The sequence below is a fragment of the Tachysurus vachellii genome, chromosome 10 (assembly GCF_030014155.1).
Source record: "Tachysurus vachellii isolate PV-2020 chromosome 10, HZAU_Pvac_v1, whole genome shotgun sequence".
NCBI classification, from domain to species: Eukaryota; Metazoa; Chordata; class Actinopteri; order Siluriformes; family Bagridae; genus Tachysurus; species Tachysurus vachellii.
The window spans coordinates 7,845,730-7,872,601 of NC_083469.1; the positions used below are offsets into that span (position 1 = coordinate 7,845,730).

The 26,872-nt window shown below is 37.5% G+C and overlaps 1 protein-coding gene across 1 annotated transcript in view; it reads left to right on the forward strand.

The window, feature by feature from the left end:
• The window catches only part of alk (ALK receptor tyrosine kinase), a 442,935-nt gene that overhangs the window by 273,691 nt on the left and 142,372 nt on the right, over positions 1–26,872 (forward strand). Inside the window, exon 5 of the mRNA XM_060879161.1 lies at positions 20,794–20,995. Within this exon, the coding sequence (XP_060735144.1) occupies positions 20,794–20,995 (202 nt within the window). The remainder of the gene's footprint in view (positions 1–20,793; positions 20,996–26,872) is intronic.

Below are 26,872 nucleotides of genomic sequence, written 5' to 3' on the forward strand. Positions count from 1 at the left end.
TCATGCTAATGTGTTAATGTTCATGCATTGTCTTATCTCACAATGATACATATGCTAATGTTTATGCTAATGTGTTAATGTTCATGCATTGTGTCTTATGTCACATATGCTAATGTTCATGCTAATGTGTTAATGTTCATGCATTGTGTCTTATGTCACAATGCTACATACGCTAATGTTCATGCTAATGTGTTAATGTTCATGCATTGTCTTATCTCACAATGATACATATGCTAATGTTTATGCTAATGTGTTAATGTTCATGCATTGTGTCTTATGTCACATATGCTAATGTTCATGCTAATGTGTTAATGTTCATGCATTGTGTCTTACCTCACAATGTTACATATGCTAATGTTTATGCTAATGTGTTAATGTTCATGCATTGTGTCTCATGTCACATATGCTAATGTTCATGCTAATGTGTTAATGTTCATGCATTGTGTCTTATGTCACATATGCTAATGTTCATGCTAATGTGTTAATGTTCATGCATTGTGTCTTATCTCACAATGTTACATATGCTAATGTTTATGCCAAAGTTTATCTGGTTTTGCTCACTGTTTTTGTATCCTTGAAAAATATTTGATACCCTGATTGTTGGTCACCTGACCATTGCCTGTTTTTCTACGTTGTGCCTGTTTTGGATTTGTTGCTCGCTAACACTGTGTCTCTCCACTGTGTCTCTCCACCTCAGTCTCTTTGTTGTGAGACAGACAAAATCCAGGGTCATTTCATTCAATTTCAATGCTAAGCTGTGTGAATATACAATCTGGGCTAGAAAGAAATCATCCCCAGCCTCTACTTCATGCTCTCTGTGTATTACTACAGGATAGGATAATTAGCCCATGTAGACCAGCCAGGCTTGTCTATCACATCTTTTCTGCTTGTTTTGCTTTTATACTTGAAAAAATGCCAATGTTAGCATTAGAAATAATTCCACTAGGAATGTGTGTGTTGGTTTGTAAGAAACTGAAATTCTTAGCTATTTTCATCTGCACCTTATAAATGCGAAGCCTTCATATTTCTAAGCCTCTGGTGCAGAGAGCTACTTTTGATGTGTGAAGAAAGAAATCTGGAAGACATCAGCGGATGTTGTTTCTTCAAAGGTGCAGCTGCATTGAAAGCTGCAGAGAGGAGAGAAGAGGAGAGACGAGGAGAGGAGAGAGGGAGAGAGTCCAAGCATGGTGATACATCATGTGCGCGATATGATGGTAATGACAGGAATATTGAATGGGCGAGGGAAAGGAGACAATAAGAGCAAGGTTGACACAGACGCAAACGCAATCTGAGCAGCCAAGATGGGAGAGTGAGAGGAAATTCGAGAGAGCGAGAAAGAGAATCTGAGTTGGGGTATGATACAATATGTATGCAAAACCATGACATGATTGTCCTGGTTCTGAGCTAGGCTAACATCAGTCACATGAAAGCAAAGTAACTCTATAAAAGTTACCTTCATCATTTTTTCAAGCATTTCCGTGTGATATCGATTCTTTTATTCCTGAGACACAACGAGAATTTTGAGCAAATTTTGTAATATGATCACAAGGATCCACTGTTGAAAATATAGTGCCTGCTGACATGCATATAGTCGAAGTGGAAAATCGTCCGCCTCCTTGGATAGAGAAACGAGGAGACTGCACTGGCTTATGCAACTCTACTCAACACGCTCTTGTCTTTCAAGAACAGCGGAAGATTGCGGTGTGTCTCATGAATACAAGTTCAATTTTTTCCCAGCTGTCTCTGTGAGGTACTGAGATAGCCCCTTATGTTTTTCAGGTCAGAGATCTGGATCTCTGAGTATCAGTTTTCTGATACTTATGGTCTTTTACTCATTCCCATTTGGACCCTTATACACTAAATCACTGAACAACTGAGGCTACAGGGGGATTGCGTCATATTTCTTCAGATTTGAAGTGCAAAGCTGTACTTCAAAAACAAAAGCTGAAAAAAGATATTAAGTAAGCTTTATAGTTTTTATAATCTGTTTTATTAAGTATATATCAATACATATTTTTGATTAATGATTGATGAATTTAAATCTTGATATGACTTTATGCAATAGGCAGGTGATTTGTCTTGAAATTTACTTCATTATACTCTGTTTAAAAGTTCCCTGGTGGACCCCATGCTCTAATTGCCATAGGCCTGGTTTGATTCCCTGCCAGGGAGCCATCCATGCCTCTGAGGAGTTGACAGTACCGGTCCCGGTCCGAATAAAATGGAGGGGTTGCATCAGGAAGGGCATCCAGCATAAAAATTTTTAAAAAATCCTGTGCCAAATTTAGATATGTGGAGCGAATGATCTTCTGTGGCAGCCAAAAGACAATAAAAACAACAACATACATTTCTTACAAAATTAATGGACACACTTAATTATCCTAGTGTAACACCAAGTCAGTTAAACTTCAGATATATCCATCTGTCCACCTACAGTAGGCACCATACATGATTGCGAACCAGAACGCAACGATCCACTGGAGAGGCAAAAGAAAGACAACCCATTAAAAGGGAATTGCAGGTGTTCTGCAGATGGTGGCCACAGATAATTTCTCTCTCCTTAGCCTCACTGGCTGATTTGTCTCTACTTTTGTGTTTTGTTACGGTCCGTTGTTTGTGGAAGAACATGAGAAGCACTGCCAGAGCCTTAATAAATGACCTCCAGTTAGCTTCTGGGTGCATGGGTGCAGTTTCATGAGGGTGGCATGAGGACCTGACATCCTCTGGTAGGATAGGCTAGAAAAGTGCAACTCAGTTAGCATTTGCTAGAGAACACCAGGTTTGGTAGGTCTGCCACTGGTGCCCTGTTGTCTTCATTGTTGAGAGCAGGTACATACTAAGCAAATCTGACAGAAGTGAACAAGTCTGGGGATGTCACATGGAACTTTACTTTGCTTGCAGTATCATCTAGCAAGACAGTTTTGGCAGTGGGTCAGTGATAGTCTGGGGAGGAATATCCTTGCACCGTTCCACAAACCTCCATTGTGCTAACCAATATGTACTCTTGCTGCTGTTCGGTTTCAGGATTAAATACTCAGAGCCATTGTCAGACCTTATGCTGGTGCAGTGGGCCCTGGGATCCTCCTGCTGCATGATAGAAACAGTATAACACATTTTTTTCTGTAAATATTAAAAAGAAATTTATTAAAAGGAAATCCATGCTTATTAGCGTCTATATTTATATATAGACATTATCTATTTCTAAGGTTTCTATTAGCTTTCTAAACAGATTTATTTGAAGTTTTCGCCGCAATTAAACACTGTTTAAGCTTTTACTATGAATCGTTGAAGGACCTTCTACAGTACCCATGCAAAGAACCCGTTAGCGTCAGTACTCTGTGGCAGTATGTGTTTTGGGACCCTTCCAAATAAACTAGCTTTAGTACAGGCTGTGACAAGGCAAACTAGTCTAATTTGTGTGAACACACTGCAAGAATGACTGTCCATGCATGATTTAGCTGACTGTCAACAGTCATCTTTAAGTGTCATGCCCTCAGGTGTTAAAATGCAGTCAGTGGATGGAATGGAAAGAGCGTTTAAGGCTGAATGGATAAATGGACAAGTTGGTTTAGCAGTATGGTCTTCTATCACAATAGATCAGTCATGTTCACGCCAAAATACGGTCGAGATAAAGAGTCCCTTTAAACCACCCACACTTTCAGAATGCATTTTTTATACTGTGGGAAATAACAATCATTCAACAAAGAAGAGGGTTTTTCTACGTGATCCTATTTATTTTTAGATGTTTTTAGTGCTTGCTGCTTTCTTCGACATAAGAGGTCTGCCAGTGTTGGTGGTGGGGAGTTTCTCCTCAGGCAATTCCATGGCCTACACCACACCATTCCCTCCGAATCAGTCTGCCTGACATTAATTCAAATAAATGAACATCCCTTTTCACTGGCTGAGGAATGACTAATATAGGAAATTTCCCACTCGGGTCTCATAGGATTGTGCAGGGTTGTGCAACTCAAAACTGTGGTTCTCTTGGCTACAGTTGCTTTCATGATGTGAAGTTTTTCCTTTTGAATTTTAACCTGTGTCTTACTGTATATCCTTTTTCCTGATCTTACCCTACCCACCAAAAAGGGCACTTGGATCAGATCCTACAGTATGTTTGTTTTTATGTAAGCCTGCAAATGATCAGCAAAAGGTACAACGAACAAAGAAGGTACTCAATACTAGTTCTGGCATTTAATATCAAGTAATCTGTAGCAACATGTAGAGTAACCTGTAGAGCTGCTCATGCTTTATAATTTCCTGTGTGACTAAAAACCTAAAGGAGCTTATACTCTGGGATATGGATCTCAATTTTTAATTTGCAAACAAACAAAAGTGACAGAAAATAGTCTGGTATAGCTGATGGACAAATCTATCTCCGATCTCCATTTTCTGTGTGAATCGTTTTATTGAAATTTAACATAATTCGAGTAAAGCATGTATACTGGCTTGTTAAAGCCCAGGATAAGTCAAATACATATAAATACTAATAAGAAGAACAGTAAGACATGATCGATAAAATATCTGCTGGCTGGGTTTTCTTTTTCACTTTATTATTTAACCTGTAGTGTTATAAGTCTGAATAGATCTCAGACCTAGTGTTAATACAGAACTGCGGATCATTTTTGGAGCTAAGTAATTGATAACGCTATAAAAGCAGCACAGCTGTGCGATAACAAGAAAGGCTGATTGAGAGGTTGTTCCCTGTAATCTCCCCACTGAATACCCCCAGATCATTATTATATCGTACGCCCTGATTCTCAAATCTCACTATGCTTTTAAATAATTAAAACACAGCCTTTATCGGTTGGCTAAGTAAATTAGCCATAGTGTTTTGAACAAGCGATCTGGAACAGCACCATAAAAGAAACTTTGAGTTGATTACCGAGATAGGTTTGGGTTAATTAATGAATCTGCTCGTTAATACTGTATTGGAGCTCAATGCCTAGTTTTAGTCTTAAATGAATGCAGATTTGTGTTAAATCTATCTTAATATTAGTAATATCTATTTTAAAATTGTAAGTTTATTTTCAGCATTGTAGAGGTGTGTGTGTGCGTGTGGCACCTCAGTTCCCGAGGTGAGTACCAACATTTGATAATAAACAGAGAGAGTTGTTGAGCATGAGCGAGTGCAGTGGAAATGGTTTCCAATCAGCTGAGGCTCATGCTTCAAGATTACTGCAGTAGCCTGCTGGGCTGAGTCTGGCTTCCCTCTGCTACACACCAACTGCTCCCACTGAGCTGAAAGCCACATCAAGAGTGTCTGCTTAGCTATGGCAATTTCACATCCACACACACAAAAAAACATAAACACTCAATTTAACTTCTTCCCCAAAGTTGCACACCAGCATCCCATAGCACAGTGCACTCAATGTCTCAAGCTTTGGGAGTCTCAAAGCAGAAGTTTCCTCAACACATATTTGTATCCATGGATCGTTTCTAGCCTAGCAGACTAGCTGCGAATGGCAACAGCAGCTTTAAGCCAATGGCTTACCTCAGCCACATAGGATACACACAAAGGCACAGTTGATTTTGGCTACGGTTAAAAGTGCAGACGATATATAATATAATTCACTGATGCCTGGGATGATAACATGCTTGTGTGGGAGAAATGATTTTGTGCAGCATGCACTGGCCGATAAGCTCTCCCGTAGCAACTAGTTTTCTGACATGACAAACCACAAGTTGATCATAACAGGTGCTAGCAGAGAAATAAAGTATGTCTGTTGCCCCTATCTACTGCTCTTGCCACCTGTTTTGCCAACAGTGGTATTTCTCTGGCTACTATTTTCATATTAACATTATCTTTATACTTATTAACATGTTTATTAAATTAGCTCAAAACAATTCACAAAGCAGGTCAATTGAACAATTCAGGGATCAAACTTAGTAAGGAGCAGACAGCGAAGCATTGCTCTCGACATCTGTTTGTCTCAAACAATAATACGAAGTCACTGATTAATGCTTACATTTAGGGGCATTGACTAGAGTATTCTTCAATCATACCAACCAAATGGGGTCCAATAGTTTGTTTTTTAGCTGTTAATGAATGTATACACTCTCACATGATTTTTTTGGGGATCTCAGATGGATAGTCAAGACATGTTCAGCATCAAGCCACATTAAGAAGACATTATAAGAAGAGTCTCCTATTCTACGCTAATCTCTTAAATTGGTAAACCTGCTAATCTGATGAGTTGGTAGATTTGCCACCAATCCTCTGACTTGGTAGAAGTTTTAGTCTTGTCCAGGTTAAAACCGTTATGTTCCTCAGTTTTGATAGAGAAGGAAGATAAATAATGCAATATAAAATTAATTGAAAATTTGTATACAACCTGAAGTGGTGTACTAATCTGCTCCCTTTCCTCTAAGAGATCCTGAGCCTGATCTGTAATCCTAGGAGGGCATCATGTCATGGCTTGAAGGGTACTGATTGGGCTTATCTGAAGTAGTGAGTACAGAGGTTATCAAGGCAAGTGGTTAACCTGGAGCAAAGGGCATGTTTGTCTTGATTAAGAAAAAAAACTGTTTTGGGGGATTGAAGGAAGAGATGAGGGATAGAGAGAGGAAGCTACGGTTACAAGGTAATGGCATACACAGTATGCAGAAATCAAATCTATACTTAAGTAAGTGAATGGTATTTAAGTGATACTGTTACATGTCAAGACAAGGTCAAGCTATCCAACTAATTTTTGGTTTGTTGGAGTCCAGATAGGACAACGATATCACCAGCTTGAGAATGTCAGTTGCTTGTCACTAGAGTGGGTGGATGTTCCACCTACATTAAATAACCAGTGGACTGTCAGAATCCTCTGACATGGAGGGCATTATTATGTCTTGTTCCTTAATAAACTGGGGGAGGATGGATGACCATGATATCATGATATGCATATTAATAGGATCAGTATCAAAGATTGTGTGGTCTTAAAATAAAGCTATATTGCATGAAGAACTCAAAAAGGTGTGAATTTATATCTTTTGGGAAATCAGCAAAACTGCCCCCTTACAGTATAAACCATCTAAAGAAGTGTTGGGGAGAGAGAAATAGTTTCATGAGTCTGGATCCATGTTTCCCTGAGTGCTAGGACATAAATTGAAAAGGACATGAAGTGCCAGAACATGAATGATGAAGTCATCTGAGTTGACAGTTGACTGGCACATCCACAGCCCTATGGGAAAAGAGGTCACATCTTTGCTTAAGATTGGAGAAGATATGCTTTCACCCATACAAATAAAAAAAGGCTTTGTGACTGTCTTTAATAACATAGATCTTTTGAAATGTTTCTGGCATTTTATTTTTTTATATGAGCGTATTCAGTATTTGTTGTAAACATGTTAAACTGGATCTCACTACAAGTGTCTGATTAATAGTAGGCTGTTGCCCATCCCTAATGATTCAAGGACAATGCTTGCTGAGTGCTACTCACGCTCAACTCTCCTTCCTTTCCTCCTCCTCCACCCCCTGCCTCCTTTTACACTTTCGTTACAGAGAAAGCAATTCCAAGAATCAAAGAGAAAAAAAAATAGCATGTCTTCTTGCCCCTAATGGAGTTATTAACTTCCGTTGATGCAAGCTAATCAGGTAATATGTCTGCTGTGAAGGGGATAGTTGTAGAGACTGTCCTCTTTGGAGAGTGATAGACTTTTTCAGTCCTGGATCCTCTACACTAATCTGGTTCTTCAGAGTGATTAAAGACTCAGGCTGGGGTATTATCTGGCCACAGATCTGTCACTGTTGGGGAATTGCCTGAATCCAGAGGTGTTTGTGCTTTAGGGGATGTTACTGATTTATGGATGTATTCCTTTTGTCTTAACTACAAAGTGACCACCTTCTGATTCCTTTATACAATTTATAGAGCTACTCGTGCATTCCTCTGGTTGTTTAGGCCGATAATCTTGTGTATTTAATTGTGTGTAGCATTATCACACACACACACACACACACACACACACACACACACACACACACACACACACAGAAAGGACCAGTGAATTAGACAGTGCAATACAAGGACCCAGATCATGGCTGCACTTACTGTTTATTTGTGATCCTTGGATTAGTGAATAATTTATTTTAAATCATTTTTAAAGACTATGTCCATCATTTCTGATTACTGTTAATCTCTGCTTCTTCCTATGACCCCCATAAATAGCCTAAATACATGTGCTCATTAGTGGCTATCTAATATATACAATCTTTTTTTTTTTTTTTGCTGTTATTTAAACCTGCACTCAGTTCAGTGTGTACTGTATGCGCTACACAGGCACACACACACACACACACACACACACACACACACACACACACACACAGGTACCTGATTAATAATGTCAAAACCATTCTCGTGATCCAACAGGTATCGATAACCTTTTTTTTCTATATTTTGTTGCAGACTAATCCCAGACACCTGATGCAGGGCAACAGAGCATTTAAAAAAATACCACATGAATAAAAACCTGTTAGATTGAACGCATCACCCCTTTTTTCTCTAGTTTAAAGCAGGAGAGTCATTCTCTATTTTGGAGGTGTGGATCAATGTGGGGAACTTTGGCCTTACTATATGTGATCTCCATCATTATATAATCGTAGAGTTCCCTAAACGAGGTGGCATATTACCTATTGATTTCTTTCTGTCTACTGCACAGAAGAAAAAAGTACAAAATGAGTTTTTCTCTGGCTCTAGCATTTGAACTGGAGGCTATATATAATGCAACCCAGTGCTCGGCCTTTTTGGTGCTGAGCTGTACCATCTTTCAACACATTAGGTGTTGGCACTGGCTCTATTAGTATTGCCAATAAATAACTCAGTCAGCTTTCTACAGCCTGGAGTCATTACTTAAAAAAATTCCCTTTCTCAAAATTTAGGCACATTCATACATATGAATGGCTTTCAGAATTCAAATCTTCGTAGCTTTTTCTGTTCTATAATGGCTAAATTTTTATATATATATATATATATATATATATATATATATATATATATACGTACAGTATATTTGTATATATATCTTCAGTTAGAAGCCTGGAAGGTTGTTTATTCACCAGTTATTCACCATTATCTCATTATCTATTAGAACAAAAGCTATAATAAATTACAATTATACTAAAAGGTAGAATGCTGTCTTATTTATCACATTTATTATAAAGCATTCCTTTTCTTCTATCTTTGAAAAAAAATGTTTTGAGGATAATAGATTTATATCGTTTGAGTTAAAAAAAAAAAAAAGTAAGCACAAAATTTTTGGTTGCGCTTTTCCGCTGTGGATTGTTAGTGTTTTAGTTCGACCTTGAAAATGGTTTGACAGACAGATGGATGATTTGAAGATGGGTCAGATGAAGCTTGCAGGTGAAGATCAGAATTCACGTTTATTTCTGAGCTGTAAAGTATTCTTGCTTCTAAATCTGAAGCGTTAAAGGTACACACACACACACACACACACACACACACACACACACACACACACATCCACACACACACAACACAAACAAACAAATAAAAGAAAAACATTATGACATTTATGTAAATTGTAAGCGGATGATGGGGTGAAATTGAAATCTTTTGATCCATAGAATGAAAATTAAACAGAAAATGTAAATGCAGTTCACTGTGCAGTGAGTCTATATCAACAGATATTAATAACACTAACAGCATTAGGGTGATGAATTGCAGCACAAAGCCTTTCTACTTCAGGATATGACTGAAATTTATCCATTTGTCATTTGCCATTATTTACTGGAGAAGAAAATAAATGGAACAGTAAGTCTGTAAATGACGACCAAATATCATGGCTGTGATTCTTAAAATAACCCCAAACTGTCTGGCGTTCAGTTACCGCAGTAATTAAACGAACGTTGTTTTGTTGCAGTAAGCATTCGCAGAGAGTGAGAAACACCAGCAACATTAATTACCCACTGAACTATTTCTAGATTATCGTAGCAATGTATTTTAACTTACTGAACTAAATTCATTTACTGAACTTCTTGGAACTCTGGGAAGACAACTGTGTTAGTTTAGGTGGATATAATTCTAGTCTCTTTCCTCCATCTACTGTGACAGCACCCATAAAATAATATCTTACAAAGTAATAGTCTCCTCGGGTGATTTCTTTTTCCTCTTCAGTTTTACTAAGATTGTCGTAAAGCCACACATGGCTTTGTTTTTATGCATTCATTTGCAGTTCAGGTTTGTGTTTAGAATTTCAAGTCTAATTTCACTAATTAATTTGGTAACGCTGTGGAGGTTTCAGCCAGATCTAGAGTCAGTGGTTTGCAAAGGGCCTTGCTCAGGGGCCAGCTTGTTGAACCTGGGATTCAAACTCATGACCTTCCAATCAGTAGTCTAACAGCTTAACCTCTAAGCTACCACACCCCTTGATTTCCTCTTAAAAACATGCCAGCAGGTTGATTGTCTATACTAAATTGCCTTTATGTGTTTACAATTGTGAAGATATACTGTATAGGTACAATAGGTGTCTAGAGTGTATTAACACCTCACACTGAACGTTCCAGACTCTTCCCACGTTCCCATTTAAATAACCTGCTCCTGCGTTTCACCAGTGATGTTAATAAGAATTGTTTGTGTTGTTTTTTTTAGCCTAGTTATTCAGGTTCGAATCATTGTCTCATCAGCATTTTCGCCCTTCCCTGCCCTTCATGTCTGCCTGTGATTTATACAACAAATCTTTACCTCCATCTAACCCGTTATTAAGGACGACATAAGTATAAAGATGACATTAAAGAAACATAAGAATGATATTAAGGATAATGCACAGACCCTGAGACGATGCTCATATCATTTTCCGAGACAGACTCAATGCCAAAACCATCCACCTATGCAGCCTATTCTGATGCTAGCATGCCCTTGAATGAAAAAAAGAAGAAAAAAACCCACTTAGATGATGAAGTTAATTTTATGACTTGGCGTATGTATTCACTGACATTTGGGCAAATAACTATAAAAGTGGAAATGAGATGTTCTACCATTATCAACCTCTTGTGCCTGAAAACAGATTCCTATAAAAGCAGCCTCAGTGGACTGGACTCTCACTGATCTCAGCACAAAGACTCTCAGCTAGCTTTTAAGTGAGACAACAATAAACAGCTTCCTCACAACATGTTACTTTAGCTACAGGCAGAGCCACTGCTCCACGATCCACAGTGCAGCTTTACAAACTGTCAGCACACACAACCACCAGCTGCATATATACTAATGGACAGCTGTCTCACCCGAGGGATGTGAGGAACAAGATGACTAAAACAGGCTGCTTTCCTGATGCCACTCTTTTGGCTTAGAGGGGAATAGATAGATAGATAGATAGATAGATATATATATAGATAGATAGATAGATAGATAGATAGATAGATGGACTGATAAAATGATGAGCAGACAAGATGGATAGATAAACGGTTGCATTGATGAATGTATAGATGGATAAATATAGATGGTCAGAGAAATAGATAGATAGATAGATAGATAGATAGATAGATAGATAGATAGATAGATAGATAGATAGATAGACTGACGAAATGATGAGCAGACAGATGGATAGATGGATGGATATATGGATAAATAGATGGTTAGATAAATATATATATATATATATATATATATATATATATATATATATATATATATATATATATATATATATATATAGTAGAGAGAGAGAGAGAGAGAGAGAGAGAGAGAGATAGGAAATTCAAGGTTTTACACAGAAAAGAAAAGTACATTGATTTGCATTGTTCGTATTTCTTTATTTACATCTTGTTCAAACTATTCTGAGAATGGAAATCGAATCAAAACATGTCGATATGTCTAAAATAAAGCAATAGATTTAGAGTGAAAAAGAGACAGAATTCTACAATTAAATAAATTCATGTTGGATTGTTATGTAGGTTGCTATCTAGAAAAGGCACAAAATAAAACAATCTTCAGTTTTACAAATGACATTCAATGGTCATTTTATTGAATTTATAGCATGTTTAGCATTTGTAGCATGCTTCAAGTAAAACGGCTGCTTCAGCCTCAGCAATATCCTCAGTGATTTAAGGATTAAGTTATCAAGGTGATTTTGGTTAATGTTTCCTAAGAACATATTAGGACATTTTACTGTGAATGCTAGGTATATTCATTAAGAGTTATCTTAAAAACCAAACAAACCAGTAAACAAATCAATAAAGCGCTAAGGTTTAAAGATACAGGATGAAAATCGTCTCTTTTGCCGTATTGTCTCACACAGATTCCCACAGAATGTGTAACACACAGTACTTGTGTTGGTACTTCTGTCTCAGGGAACATTAGACAGAGAAAGCCTTTGAACATGATGTCCCATCGGCATTCAGTTACTTGTTTGCTCTGATACTACATGACTTTTTTATCTCAGCTCGGTAGATGGAGTCGAGAGTGTCTTTCAGTGCTTTTTTTTGCTGTTGTTCCTCTGCCGTTCTTTGTTGTGCTTGACATGGCCTTTTGTTTCGGACATCACAGAGACGGACGGAGATCAAAGGTTCCTGGTGTCAAGCAACAAAAACCTGAATCTGGGAAACAAAAAAAGGTAGCAAATAACAAAGAAACAATGGTTGAGGACTTCCAGAGCAGGAAGATAAAACAGTGTTGTGCGATCAGCTTAATGAGCATCTTATGATCATCTTTAGAAGTCACACAAACTGCGTTGTGCTGTTAGTATAGATTCGGTTTATGAGATTGTGGATGGGGGGCACGGTGGCTTAGTGGTTAGCACGTTCACCTCACACCTCCAGGGTTGGGGGTTCGATTCCCGCCTCCGCCTTGTGTGTGTGGAGTTTGCATGTTCTCCCTGTGCCTCGGGGGTTTCCTCCGGGTACTCCGGTTTCCTCCCCCGGTCCATAGACATGTATGGTAGGTTGATTGGCATCTCTGGAAAATTGTCCGTAGTGTGTGATTGCGTGAGTGAATTTGAGTGTGTGCGTGCCCTGCGATGGGTTGGCACTCCGTCCAGGGTGTATCCTGCCTTGATGCCCAATGACGCCTGAGATAGGCACAGGCTCCCCGTGACCCGAGGTAGTTCGGATAAGCGGTAGAAAATGAGTGAGTGAGAGATTGTGGATGTAGAGGAAAATATGGCTAATTCTATTAGACTTGTACGTTATTACACGGCTCGATTTAAGAAAGATATTTGGAAAGATCATTCAACATAATTTCATCGGTTTTGTTCCGTTAACCCTCAGGCAGACGCATGTTGTAATTTAAGATTCATTTCTACTTCTGCTTAGCTCAAACCAGAGATCCGAGATCTGTGGGGATTCTGGATAATATCTCTACGTCTCTAAATCATTCTTATGTTACAAAATGGAAGGGAGAGGAAAAAGAATTAACACATGACTAAATAAATTATTCCTAGATGTTTTAAGTATACTTTGGTGTTGAAATAGTCGAAAAAGGATGCTGTAAAATGAGCCAGTCCTTCTGAGTGCAAAAGTTTTGGCACCATAACCCATCACAGGTTTATTCATTCATTCATCTTCTACCGCTTATCCGAACAACCTCGGCTATCTCAGGCGTCATCGGGCATCAAGGCAGGATACACCCTGGACGGAGTGCCAAACCATCACAGAGCACACACACTCACTCTCATTCACTCACGCAATCACACACTACGGACAATTTTCCAGAGACGCCAATCAACCTACCATGCATGTCTTTGGACCGGGGGAGGAAACCGGAGTACCCGGAGGAAACCCCCGAGGCACGGGGAGAACATGCAAACTCCACACACACAAGGTGGAGGCGGGAATCGAACCCCGACCCTGGAGGTGTGAGGCGAACGTGCTAACCACTAAGCCACCGTGCCCCCGTCACAGGTTTAAATGAAATGAATTAATCTGTCTATCATGTCAGTATATAAGCAGGCAGATTGCTATTATTGGCTTTTGTTATTAAATTAAATAATATTAATTGTGAAAGAAACACTATCTATTTTACAGTAGTTTTAGAAAGAGTCTCTAGTGTTACAGTCCTGTGTAACAGTCTGATATAAAGCCGCTTGTCTTCAGAATAGAGACAAGCGGCTCAGAATTTGTTGTTTCTTGGCAACAGGAAACATTTTTATCAATTTTAAGAGATAGATGTTTTTTATTAAAAGTATTAAAATATAAAATTCATAAAAATATTCTCATCAAGCAAAATTTTATCGCATACACTGGATTTTATTTCATTTACACTAGCTTCTAATTGGCTAGATTATGTATTATCAGTGAGTCAGATAATTTCATGTACATTTAACCAGTTACATAATAAAATCTCATAAGGTTGTTGGCACCTATGGAAAAAAATATACATAATTGTTTTTAAAATCCTGTGAGAAATAATAATGTAGTGGGTAATAACACAATTCAAATTGACCTGGGTTTGATCCAGGACTCAAGGTGAGTCCTGTTTATACCTTAGTTATATTCCAGAGTCATGAAAGTACATGCTCAAATCATGAAAACAAATTGTGTTAATGTAACGCAATACACACTACCAATGTACACATTTGAATTAAGCAAATACAATGAGGATTTTTCTAGTATAAAGTCAAGTATTATACTTTAAAAACTTTAATATATGGTGAAACTCTTTCGTGCAGCCAGTATTGCATATGAAGCGACTCGTGTCAATATGTACAAAAGTAACAAAAAAAAATAGATTTACGAGAGAGAGAGAGAGAGAGAGAGAGAGAAAGACAGACAGAGAGAGAGAAAGAGAGAGAGAGAGAGAGAGAGAGAGAGAGAGAGAGAATTCTGCACTTAAATAAAGGCAAGGGATTTGAAAATATATAATTATTCAAAACTAATTGTATTTCATAGTTCTTTTGTTTATTCGTTTAAAAGCTTGTTTTCCCCCCAGTGTATAAGAGCTATAAAACACTTCATACTGTAGCATGTCGTTATAAAAAAATAATGAAATAATGGGATAGTAAAGGCATCATTTCACACCACATCATCAGATTATTATCCCTAACATTGATATATCCTGTACTAACCTCACATGCAGGAGTTTATCAATTACACCTGTTAGTATCCAGATTATTAAATATTGCTCTCTAGGTGAAAAAAATAGAGTAATTTTCTCCTCACTAAAGCTTTAACAATACATGTTGTCACTCTAGTTTCACTGTGCAAATTATGTTTAATGCAATAAAACCTTGTACATGGCTTGTTTTGTTTAGCCTGAGTGCTTTATTCATTTCCTTAGGCAATGACAAAGGCTTCCGAATGTTTCGAAAAGAAAATGCAATTAATTTGCAGTTTTGCTTGGAAATTACTTTATGGTTTAGGCTTTTTTTTTTTTTTTTTTTTTCTAGGTTCACTAGAGGGAGTTGTTTGTGTGTGGCTGTTTAGTCATGCTTTCGGATTTAAATTTGTTTTTCTATCCCTTAATTGTTCCTCTCCAAATTCAAACCCTGCTCAGTACTATGCTGTGATCCTCAAGTAAAATATGGCTAAAGACAAATTACATGGATCTCGTTTCTCGTTACAACGGGCACCTCATTTTTCAGGATATATATATATATATATATATATATATATATATATATATATATATATATATAAAATAAAATTTAAAAAATATATTAGATTAACTTTGCAATGGTGCATTGGACGGTGCATGCATTGCCGCTGGGGATTTTGGTTTTTTTTTGTTCATCTTTTTTTCTAAATATCTGTCAAAATGCAAATAGTCTTGTAGCAGTTGGTTGGATTGATAGTATGTAAGTAATTTACTTCCAACCTTATGATAAATGTGGATGCTTTCCAAAGGATTTGCTGTGATTGCTGTGAGTAATAGCATCAGAATTTAATGGTTCCGTTCCGGTAAACATGGCCTCATGCTTTCACGATAATTTGCAGCATATGAAATATGAAAAAAATATATATATCAAGGTTGTGGGTGGGGTTAATGTTTGTTCTTTTCTTTGTAACAGCTCCCTTGGAATAAAATTGAGTAAATCAGTTGTTTGAATTCGTACCCGTTTCTCAAAAGGTCCCGAGATCGGTTTCTTCAGATGGGCGACTTTGAAGACATGTAGAGTTGTTAATGCTGGCTTGCTTTGTCAGTGAATATCAAATATCATATCAGGTTCTATTACACTAGGGGTGTAATGCAATGATCCAATTGTCTGTGTCTGATTTTTTATTCAGATCGAAATGAACATGACCTGAACTGAAAAGTTTTTTTTTTTAAATTAAATATGAGTCGAATTGGGGGCCTGGAAGCCTTTATTCAGGAGGGTCTGCCAGTATAATTACTGAAATGCTGAAAAAGAAAAAATACGTTCTGCATCCTGACATCCTGAGATGTCAACCTCTTTTTGTATCTGTTTTCTTTTTTGTTTGTTTGTTTGTTTCAAGTAATGCATTCATATTTGGCATGTTAGGGTTAGATTAGATTAGATTAGATTAGATTCAACTTTATTGTCATTACACATGTACAGGTACAAGGCAACGAAATACAGTTTAGGTCTAAACAGAGTGCAATAGCAGCAAGTATCCTCAATATTTTAATAATTCAATTTATTTGTATAGCTCTTTTAACAATTCACATTGTCTCCAAGCAGCTTTACATAAGTATATCTCTAACAATTACTCCTATAGCCAATCACGTGGACGCAGCCAAAAGCCGAACGTTAAGCCGAAACAGATCAAGAGCTTCAGTTACTGTTCACAACAAACATCAAAATAGAGATAAAGTGTGATCTCAGTGATTAGTGCCAGATGGGTTGACTTGAGTATTTTTTAAATTGCTGATCTTTTGCTATTTTTATGCACAGCAATCTCTAGAGCTTACATGCAATGGTGCAAAAAACAACAACATTACTACATAACTACCCTTTCCAACCATGGTGAGAAGAAAAGCATCTCAATAGCTCAACATGTTCATATTTAAGGTGGATAAACTAAAGGTTCAGAAGATAGCGTCAGGTTCTTCTCCTGGCTGCCAAGAACAGGAATCTGAGTATTTTTGCGTTGTTGGTATTTCCTTTAATCTTTAATAGGATCTTGCGTTTATGGCATGTGATTCGTTGTGTAACCAGCACATCTACAGAATTGTGGAAACTGTGGAACGTTTTTGAAAAATGCCCCAGACCTGCTCATGTGTCTGCTTACAGACTCTCTGGAGTGTACTGAGATTCAAGCACACAGGACCTCAGCCTGTAATGGGTTCCAGCTAAACTGTGCTCATGAGCATTTAGCAGGAAGTAGAAATAACAGCCTAACTGAGAAAATTATACTAAAAGGAGAAAAACTCTTTTTGATGAAGGTACAATTAAGGCTACCTTTTTCTCCAGTCCCCTGGGGCAGTTCAGACAGTATTTTAATTCAGCCACTTTTATATCTCTGGATTTTTTTTTTTTTTTTTTTTTTTTTTTTTTTTATGTCCAACTCCGTTAACCTACCAAATTGAAAATCCCACCATGTCTTATTTAAAAGTATGCATTTAAATTTGCTAAATGCCTGAAGTAGATTCATAAAGATATACAAATTGGCCTCATTTGTGGAACCTGGGCTAAATAAATCGGTGTGTAAAATACTTTCATGCACATTTAATTTCATTTTTTTCTTTCAGAAATGTAGGCATTCATGTTTGTAGTGTTCTGATCTGATGTTTCTGAGTTAGATTGTATACAATACTTTCATCCATCCATTTATCCATACATCCATTGAGCCTGAAGTCTAATCAATGTGACTTGAGGCTCATTGATTAAGGTGTTGGGTGACTATTTGGAAGGTCATGAGTTTGGATCCCAGAACGAGTAGCAGTACAACACTGCTACTACTGGGCCCTTGAGAAAGGCCCTTAACCGTCCAGTGGTTAGGTGTATACATTAAACAGATTGTACAGATTTAAATTGTACTTTTGTAAGTCGATCTGGTTAAGTCGTCATCATAGGGCACAATCAGTCTTAGTGTTTTGGACAGTTAAGTGTTCTCAGCTTCCTTAAATGGATTTATAATAAATTTTATTATTTTTTATCTTTTAATAGTACATTTCACACAGAATTTTGCACATAATTTATTTTCTTAAGTCAAACTTTGAGTTCATCCTGAATAATGAGATCCAGTATATAATGTTCCTTAAAAAGAAATCTGGTCATTTTAAAAGATCGGTTAGAAAGATTTCATGCAACAAAGCAAAATCATGTGCAAGGTGTAGGAGAGTTGTAAAGTTCTCATTTTTAAACAACTCTCGAATGGAAAGGAAATCCTCAGAATTCTCTGTCAGTACAATTGGCTTTAAAATATTCAGGTGGAACGTTGATGGAATCAAAACTAATCGTCCTCGAACAGGCGCACGCAAGATTTCACAATGTTATCTCAGAATAATGCTAAGGAAGTTAAGAGAGAAGTCAACAACAGTTACACAGAGTACCATTAGCAACGCACTGCACTCCGCTACTACCGTGCATACAAAACATCTCTGCTGAGAAAGAAGAAAGGAGATGCTTAAAAAGTATTCAGAATATATGTTTCACCAGGATCACTGACCACATTTTAACCAAATACAAAGTATTTGTTCAATTTCCATTTATTTATGTGTGTGTGTCTGTTTGTGTGTGTGTGTGTGTGTGAGAGAGAGAGAGAGAGAGAGAGAGAGAGAGAGAGAGATTATGACTGGCGTTTATTGTCTCCCATTTAAAACAGTTCAGCACAAGCCCAGACATTTTCAGGGTCATGATTGAGGACAATGTCCCGTCCAGAGACAAGCTGTTTCGTGTTGAGCTTTTGTTTAAACCGACCATCGAAAATACCCTCTCTAATGAATGTTTTTTTTTTCATTGGTTGATGCGTTAAATCTTACCCAGATACAATGGTGCTATTTTCTGATTGGCTATTGTGTAGCCTCTTTTTTTTTGATTGGCTGATAAGTGTCAGGCTCGACTAAGAACTCCAGGGGAGACGCGCTTGATTCCTGCCCGGTTCCATAGAGACAGCGGTGCGGACAGATACATTTTGGGCGCTGCGGCATATTAAATATATGATAAATAGTCAAAACGTTTTTCTGCGTGAGAAATACAATGTGTGGCAGGAGAGCGTGATAAAAGACCCAAATGCGTGACTGTCACTCTCAATGCGTGATACTTGACAGCCCTGTACTCTGCTTAGATTAAACACAAATAAAACTAAAATTGAGCAATGCAGGACATATCAGAAGAGAAGCTAATTTTCATCAGCCATAGAACTGAATGTAGAACATCAACCCCAAACATACAGCCAAAATATCTCAAGAAGTCCTTGCATGTGCTAAGCAATCTCTGGAACTGCACTGATAATTAGTGGAGCATTTTGAACACTTGAATTGAGTCCATCAGAGGCACCTGCATAACTTTGGGTATAGAAGCCAAAAACAATCAACCAAAATTGAATGCCAATGCTGCATGCATCTAATTACGTTTTACTGTCCATTTCACAAGGCTCTAAAAGCCAACAACAATTTAGTAAATGTACCAAAGTTCAAAATATCCTAGAATATTTTTTGAACTACAAAGTCAAAAGACATTAGAGGTTTTTTTAATTAATTTATTTATTTTATAGGATATTATGTTCTGAATGTATGTTAAATAACAGTTATTTTTGATTCACTGTAAGAACAGTCGGGGGGCATGATGGCTTAGTGGTTAGCACGTTCGCCTCACACCTCCAGGGTTGGGGGTTCGATTCCCGCCTCCACCTTGTGTGTGTGGAGTTTGCATGTTCTCCCCGTGCCTCGGGGGTTTCCTCCGGGTACTCCGGTTTCCTCCCCCGGTCCAAAGACATGCATGGTAGATTGATTGGCATCTCTGGAAAATTGTCCGTAGTGTGTGATTGCATGAGTGAATGAGAGTGTGTGTGTGTGTGTGCCCTGTGATGGGTTGGCACTCCGTCCAGGGTGTATCCTGCCTTGATGCCCGATGACGCCTGAGATAGGCACAGGCTCCCCGTGACCCGAGGTAGTTCGGATAAGTGGTAGAAAATGAGTGAGTGAGTGAGTGTAAGAACAGTAATTATTATGCTCATAATCCATTGATATTTTATTTGCATTTCTGGATAGTTGTGAGGTTTAGGCAAGCATTCATCTGAATTTCTTTACATCTAAACGCAATTTAGATAACCCAGTCCATCTGCTGGCATGTTTTTGTATGGCGGGAGAAAAAAAGGAAAGAAAAAGGAAAACTAAGAACAAAAGATAAATGTCCACCATAATTCAGAAGATTCTGTGGGTAGAGAACCAAAGTTGCTGATCTCGAATGACTGGTATGGTTGTTGATGGAATAATAAAGACTACAGATACGGTTTGAGTATTGAAAATGGGGAATTTCTTGTCTCTAGTGATGATGGTTTTATTTTTCTTCTCTTCAAAAGAAGGCCTTTCTGCCCTTTCACCTTTCTTCTTCCTACCATTCTTTGTGAAAAAAAGTTACTGATTTAAGGAGCTGAATATATCAGAAAGAAAGGAAAAGGGAGAGAAAGTAATAAATCAAAGCCCACTGAGAGGGCTTTGATTTTCCTTTTCTGTTAAATAATGTCTTTCTTACAGGATTTATTTATTTATTTATTTTTTTTGGTGTTGTCATTTCCCCCAGTCATGTCTTCGATTGTGTGAGCATATTTTAGCGTTTGCGCTCCAGGTTTCATATTCAAATTGACTAGCAGTCCAATCAGAGGCATTCTCTTGAGCTGCCTTCAGCAAGCAAATAGTTCTTTGATAAATAAATAAATAAATAATAATAAAAAAATAAATCTGTTCATTTCATTAATAGATGCATGCATTTAACATTTTGCTATTTTATTTCCAGGCCGCTTTGTGTTAGTGAACGGCTCGGCTGTGGGAGGACCGTGGGTTCTCAGTCCATGGCTTCGTTCTCTTCATCGACCCTGTGGGTTGGATGTGACTGTATTTCTGCACCCCAGGCAAAAAGGCCTCTACAAAGTATGGCTGATTGAGAGAGACAAACCACCACAGGTTCTTCTGACCACCGGGCCTCCCCACATTACAGGGTGAGTTTCCCAGCATCCCACTTTTCTCTTTTCTCTCAGATCATGTACTATATTCATGATCTGAGCTAAGAATCTGAAATAGGCTGAATCCACAATACAAATCAGTAGCGGCTTATAAGGTACGTTTTTCTTTATTTTTTTCACATTTTTTTTGGGGTATTCTTCTTAAAAAAACAGTATACACATGTTTGCTGAAGCTTAATGAACACCAATAGGGAGACATGTTTAGAAGTTGTAACAACAATCCTTTTGGAGCCATTATTTCTGATTAGTCAAGCAGTTGCCATCTACACCCTGGATCACATTCTGCCAGATGTTTGGCTTTTTGATATACAGATGGTTACAACCAAAAAATGGTCTACAGACCATGAGACAAAGAGTCTAGAGACATATAACCAAAAGTATGTGATCACCTACATCATATTTTCTTAATGTGGTTTTTTGAAAAGCAAAGGGCAGTAATATAGATAATAATTTTGAGAAGGGTTTCGCCTAAACTTTGGAACTGTGTGTACAGTATATGTGTTGGCCATGTTGGCAACATCGACCATGGCAATATTGGCCATGTTGTAAGTTAGCAAGCAGGTTAAAAAAAAGCAAGCAAAAAAATAATAAATGCAAAGACCAAAACCTTCATTATAATATTTTTGATATCGTTTGATATCGGTTGATATAGTTTGATATCGCTCCATAAAGATATAACCGTATGTATACGGCCAGGCATAATACTGAAAAGAAACTACTGTTATATTGTTATATTAAAAACAAAACAAAATATAATTCATTTTTCAAAATCTCAAAGGTCGTGCTATTCCAAATAAGATCTACTCTGTAATTCTTATATATAATAAATCAATGTAAATGTAAATGATATTAAATGCAAAGTGAGTCACAACATGTTTTTATTATGCAGTCTTTGGACTAGGTTTCTACAAGGACTTCTTAATGTATTTAAATGTTCTTAGATTTCTACAAAAATGGTTCTATGGTTATATATGGTAAACATCTTATCGGCGAAAATCAGATTTGGGACAATATGCACAAAAAAACTAATTTACAAAAAGTTCAGCCTTCAATCTCAATAAATATATTCGTAATCACTCACTCATTCTCTACCGCTTATACGAACTACCTCGGGTCACGGGCATCAAGGCAGGATACACCCTGGACGGAGTGCCAATCCATCGCAGGGCACACACACTCTCATTCACTCACGCAATCACACAATACAGACAATTTTCCAGAGATGCCAATCAACCTACCATGCATGTCTTTGGACCGGGGGAGGAAACCGGAGTACCCGGAGGAAACCCCCGAGGCACGGGGAGAACATGCAAACTCCACACACACAAGGTGGAGGCGGGAATCGAACCCCAAACCCTGGAGGTGTGAGGCGAACGTGCTAACCACTAAGCCACCGTGCCCCCTATTCGTAATCATAATAAACGAAATAAACTTTCCTATAAAAGGGGTTTTTTTGAACTATATCTAAAAAAGTATGTGCATGTGTATGAAAAATGAGGCTCCTGATTCTATTTAAATAATATTGACAATTAACCAGGCTTGATAGTATGCAGAACTTACCTATATATATAAAGATTTCAGTCTGAAAGTAAAAAGACTGAAATCTTCATATATATAGGTAAGTTCTGCATACTATCAAGCCTGGTTAATTGTCAATATTATTTAAATATTGTTTAAAATATATTTTTAAAAATATATAAATATATTATTTAAATATATACTTACCTATATATATAAAGATTTCAGTCTTTTTACTTTCAGACTTTAAGCATTTTGATTATAAGGTGAATATATGCACAGCATTTAGACATGTCTACCGTGTCCCATACATTTCCCTGAATAATGCCTTGTAAAAGGAAAACAAGGTGTTAAGTCTCATGAATGAGGATTCAATGTTCTGGTTTTAGCCTAAACAATCTCCTCTTTCCACCTCTTTTACAATTTGGTAAGGCATCTACACTGCACTGCAATGTTCTTTCTTAATCTACGCTACGGTGTGCGTTATAGAAGCACGTATCATGTCCGTCATTACACGTTTCAGTCGTGTGTCTGGGGAAAAGCGTGTTTATAGAGTGTCGCTGATGGGATCAGAGTGAAGGCTGCTGTTCTCATTTGTAGTCAGCAGCAGTTTCCCGCCTACTCCACATCCCTCCTCCCCAAAGGAGCAAGCAGCTCAGTACACACAGTGAAAAACAGAAGAAAAATCTGGCAAAAAATAGCTCAGCTGAGTTGCAGTCACTTTGTATGCTCTCATCTCTCTATTTTGGCCATATTTCACTTAATGCACTGAGCAGGGCAAAAGACTTTCCAGTCCAAGCGTATCACAACTAACATTTATTTCCTGGATGTACTTGTGTGTTATTATCTGCTTCTCTGAAACAGTTGTAGGATTTGCCCATGAAATACTGATATATTTGCTAGATTCCTGAATTATCATTGTACAAAAAACTCTAGCATGCTGGTCAAGGTGTTAGACTCTCAATCGGAAGGTCGTGAGTTCAATTCCCAAGTCCACCAAGATGCCACTGCTGGGCCCCTGAGCACGGCCCTCAACCCTAAATTGCTCAGGTGTACAAAATGAAATAAAAATCTAAGTAGCTTTGGATAAGGGTGTCTGCCAAGTGCTATAAATGTTACTCTTATATTTGGAATATTTCATGGCTCATACTGAGCTTATGTACAGATCAAATATCTGCCTCTTTCATGAATCAAACTTTCATGAATCTTGCATTTGTTTGTCCCGGTTTTAATAAACTTGACTCAGTATCCAGACAACGATAAAATGCTCACTTGCTTTATAATTTGCATTCATTTACATTCAGAATTTGTTTCTCACACACATACAGTAAGATACTTTGAGGTGCTCACTTTATTCATACAGTAGCTCATTATTCTAACACATTTTGGCACTTTCCTGTCAGACTTATGTTGAAACATCAGGATACCTTCGAATGCTGCTTATATTTGTCACATAATAAAAGAAGAAGAAATACATTTTATTGCTGATTCCTTAATTACAGTGCCATTTGTACCCCATTAAAGGAAAGATAAACAACATTTTAAACAATAGTGTCTCATTTTTCTGATTTTCATGACTCATCAGTTATACAGTAGGATCTGAAAAAAAAAAACCATCATATTTTAGTTATGCCCTGCAACATTCACACAACTTTTCCTTACCTAAATATATTCACCCGCATGAAAAAAACTAATAAAATAAAATATTTTAAATATTCCACAAGTTGAGATAAACAGGAATTTGCATCATCTGGATTTTCTGAAGATCACAGACGAAGAAGTAATATAAGTTTGCTTATTCTTTTTATCTTTCATTTTTTTAATGATTAAATGTTATTTTAACTTTTTTTCTTTTTTTCTGAGATTTTTTTCAAAGAATTTTTCCTAAAACGCTCTCAACAAACCCTCACAATCCTGTTACTTTCAGTTCAGTTACTTCAGGAATTCAAGCCCAAATTGAGCCATTTTCATGAATGCGACCTTGTACAACGAGACATCGTTGCCTGTGATTGGTTAATGCAATTTTTAAATAACTAAATTCATATTTTCTAAGTTTCATTATTGAAAATCATTTAAAAAAAAACAAAAAACAAAACAATACGTAGGTTACAAGTTGTTCTAAATTGTTCCCTAGTCATGGATTCAGTCGTATTTACATTGTTATGTACGTATATACACATTGTTTGTGCAAGGTAAAGTATTGAATGTGCAATCTAATTAAGTTTAAATAATGCCCTAAATTGCACCTAATCCACTTCTTAAATTAGCTTCTCCAACACAACTCAGGCCTGTGAAGTTCCTGGAAACTGGGAACGCTTCCAGTTCACTTTCTACACTAAAGCATGATTCAGATGATCCACAGTATTGCGTAATAGGCAAAAGACAGACAAAATTAAGTATATATGTAAATGGAATCCCCCTGGAGGCTGTTCTCACACCGGGGATTATATGCATCGCAAAGCGCAGAACACCTCGGCACCTCAGCAGCTAAGATGTAGGCTGCTGCCGAATTCTGTGTCACAAGATTAGCTTGACATTTATTCCCAGCAGCTAACACATGAATGCAACAGCATTTAGAGACAGAGTCATTAAATCCCCACTGAGCACTTAGCGTCAAAGGTCATAAATAGAAATTATACATAATTCTGTTAAATCCAGAATCCTGCCTCAGTGCTTATGTCAAATTCAATTCAAATTTATTTGTATAGCGCTTTTGACAATGGACATTGTGTCAGCTTTATGGAACATAAGAAACATAATACAAAAAGTTTAATATTATAGAAAGATTAAAATTATACAGGGGGGCACGGTGGCTTAGTGGTTAGCACGTTCGCCTCACACCTCCAGGGTTGGGGGTTCAATTCCCGCCTCCGCTTTGTGTGTGTGGAGTTTGCATGTTCTCCCCGTGCCTCGGGGGTTTCCTCCCCCGGTCCAAAGACATGCATGGTAGGTTGATTGGCATCTCTGGAAAATTGTCTGTAGTGTGTGATTGCGTGAGTGAATGAGAGTGTGTGTGTGCCCTGTGATGGGTTGGCACTCCGTCCAGGGTGTATCCTGCCTTGATGCCCCATGACGCCGTGACCCGAGAATAGTTCGGATAAGCAGTAGAAAATGAATGAATGAATGAATGAATGAATAATATTATACAAAAGTTATATCTGCAGTGATGTCCACTGTGGGTATAAAGATTGGGTGACACGTGTGGTGCTGCGTTCAGGAGTTCACATAGTACGGCTTCAGTATCTACCTTGTTTGTTGTGTGTGCTTTTATTTCTTTATTCAGTCTAATCTTCATATTTTAGATCCCTCTAATGATTAAGTTGCTTATTCGAAACTGTGGAATTAATGCCTCAAAATTAATTTTTAAGCTTTAACGATACATCACAAAACTCTTTAGACCTTTATAATTGGTTTTTACTAAGCCTGTGTGTGATTTAGAAAGTTTGTATTTTTCAGTTTAATCACAATCAGAGTCTGTCTTCAGGGGAATCCTACACTTTATACCCAACGTGCAACCTACACTGTGTAAATACATATATTAAATACAATTCTAATATGCTGTAATTGTGTTGCTTTATCGCAATCACCAAGTTGTTGTTTTTGTTGTTGTTTTTATTCACATAGGAGAGATCAAAGTATAGACTACATCCGTTCAATTTTAATAAATTGGTCTCATCTTTATTGTGGGGCATTTATTTTATGTAGCTTAAGAGTTAATATACTGCTGGTTGTAAGTGGTTGAAATAAGATTTAGAGGCATTTATTTATAATATAATTCAGACGGAAGGTAGTGTGTGAATAAATTTATCCTTGTTTTGGTATTTGTATTGTTACCCAGTCGTGAAGCTGTTTACAAGACAAGTCGTGATAGCAGGCTAGTGAGCGACAGGAGCTGTTTGCGTGGGTCTGTGTTTCTCTGTATTTTTGTATTTCAAACTCTTATCATATGTTAAAAAAAAAGAAAGAAAAAGAAAAAAGGTATCAGCTTTCTCTCTGTGTATACTGCTTGTGCTTTAGTTTTGCTAGCGTGCTAGTCACTGTCAGTCTTCTGGCATTTTTGACACTTTTGTGGGAAAGGGGTGGGGGTGAGGTGGGGGTCGGGTTGAGTTATGAAAAATTCCGTGCAACTTAAGTCTGACTCGAGTCAAGTCGAGTCCCCCATCTCTGAATCATTTAACTCAAGTCCTAGTCAAGTTTCAAGTCATGAATGTCAAGTCAAAGTCAAATCGAGTCTTTTTTTAATATTTGTCAAGCAAGTCTCAAGTCAGACTTAAGTCTGACTCGAGTCAAGTCATATGACTCGAGTCCCGCATCTCTGACTCATGATACATCATG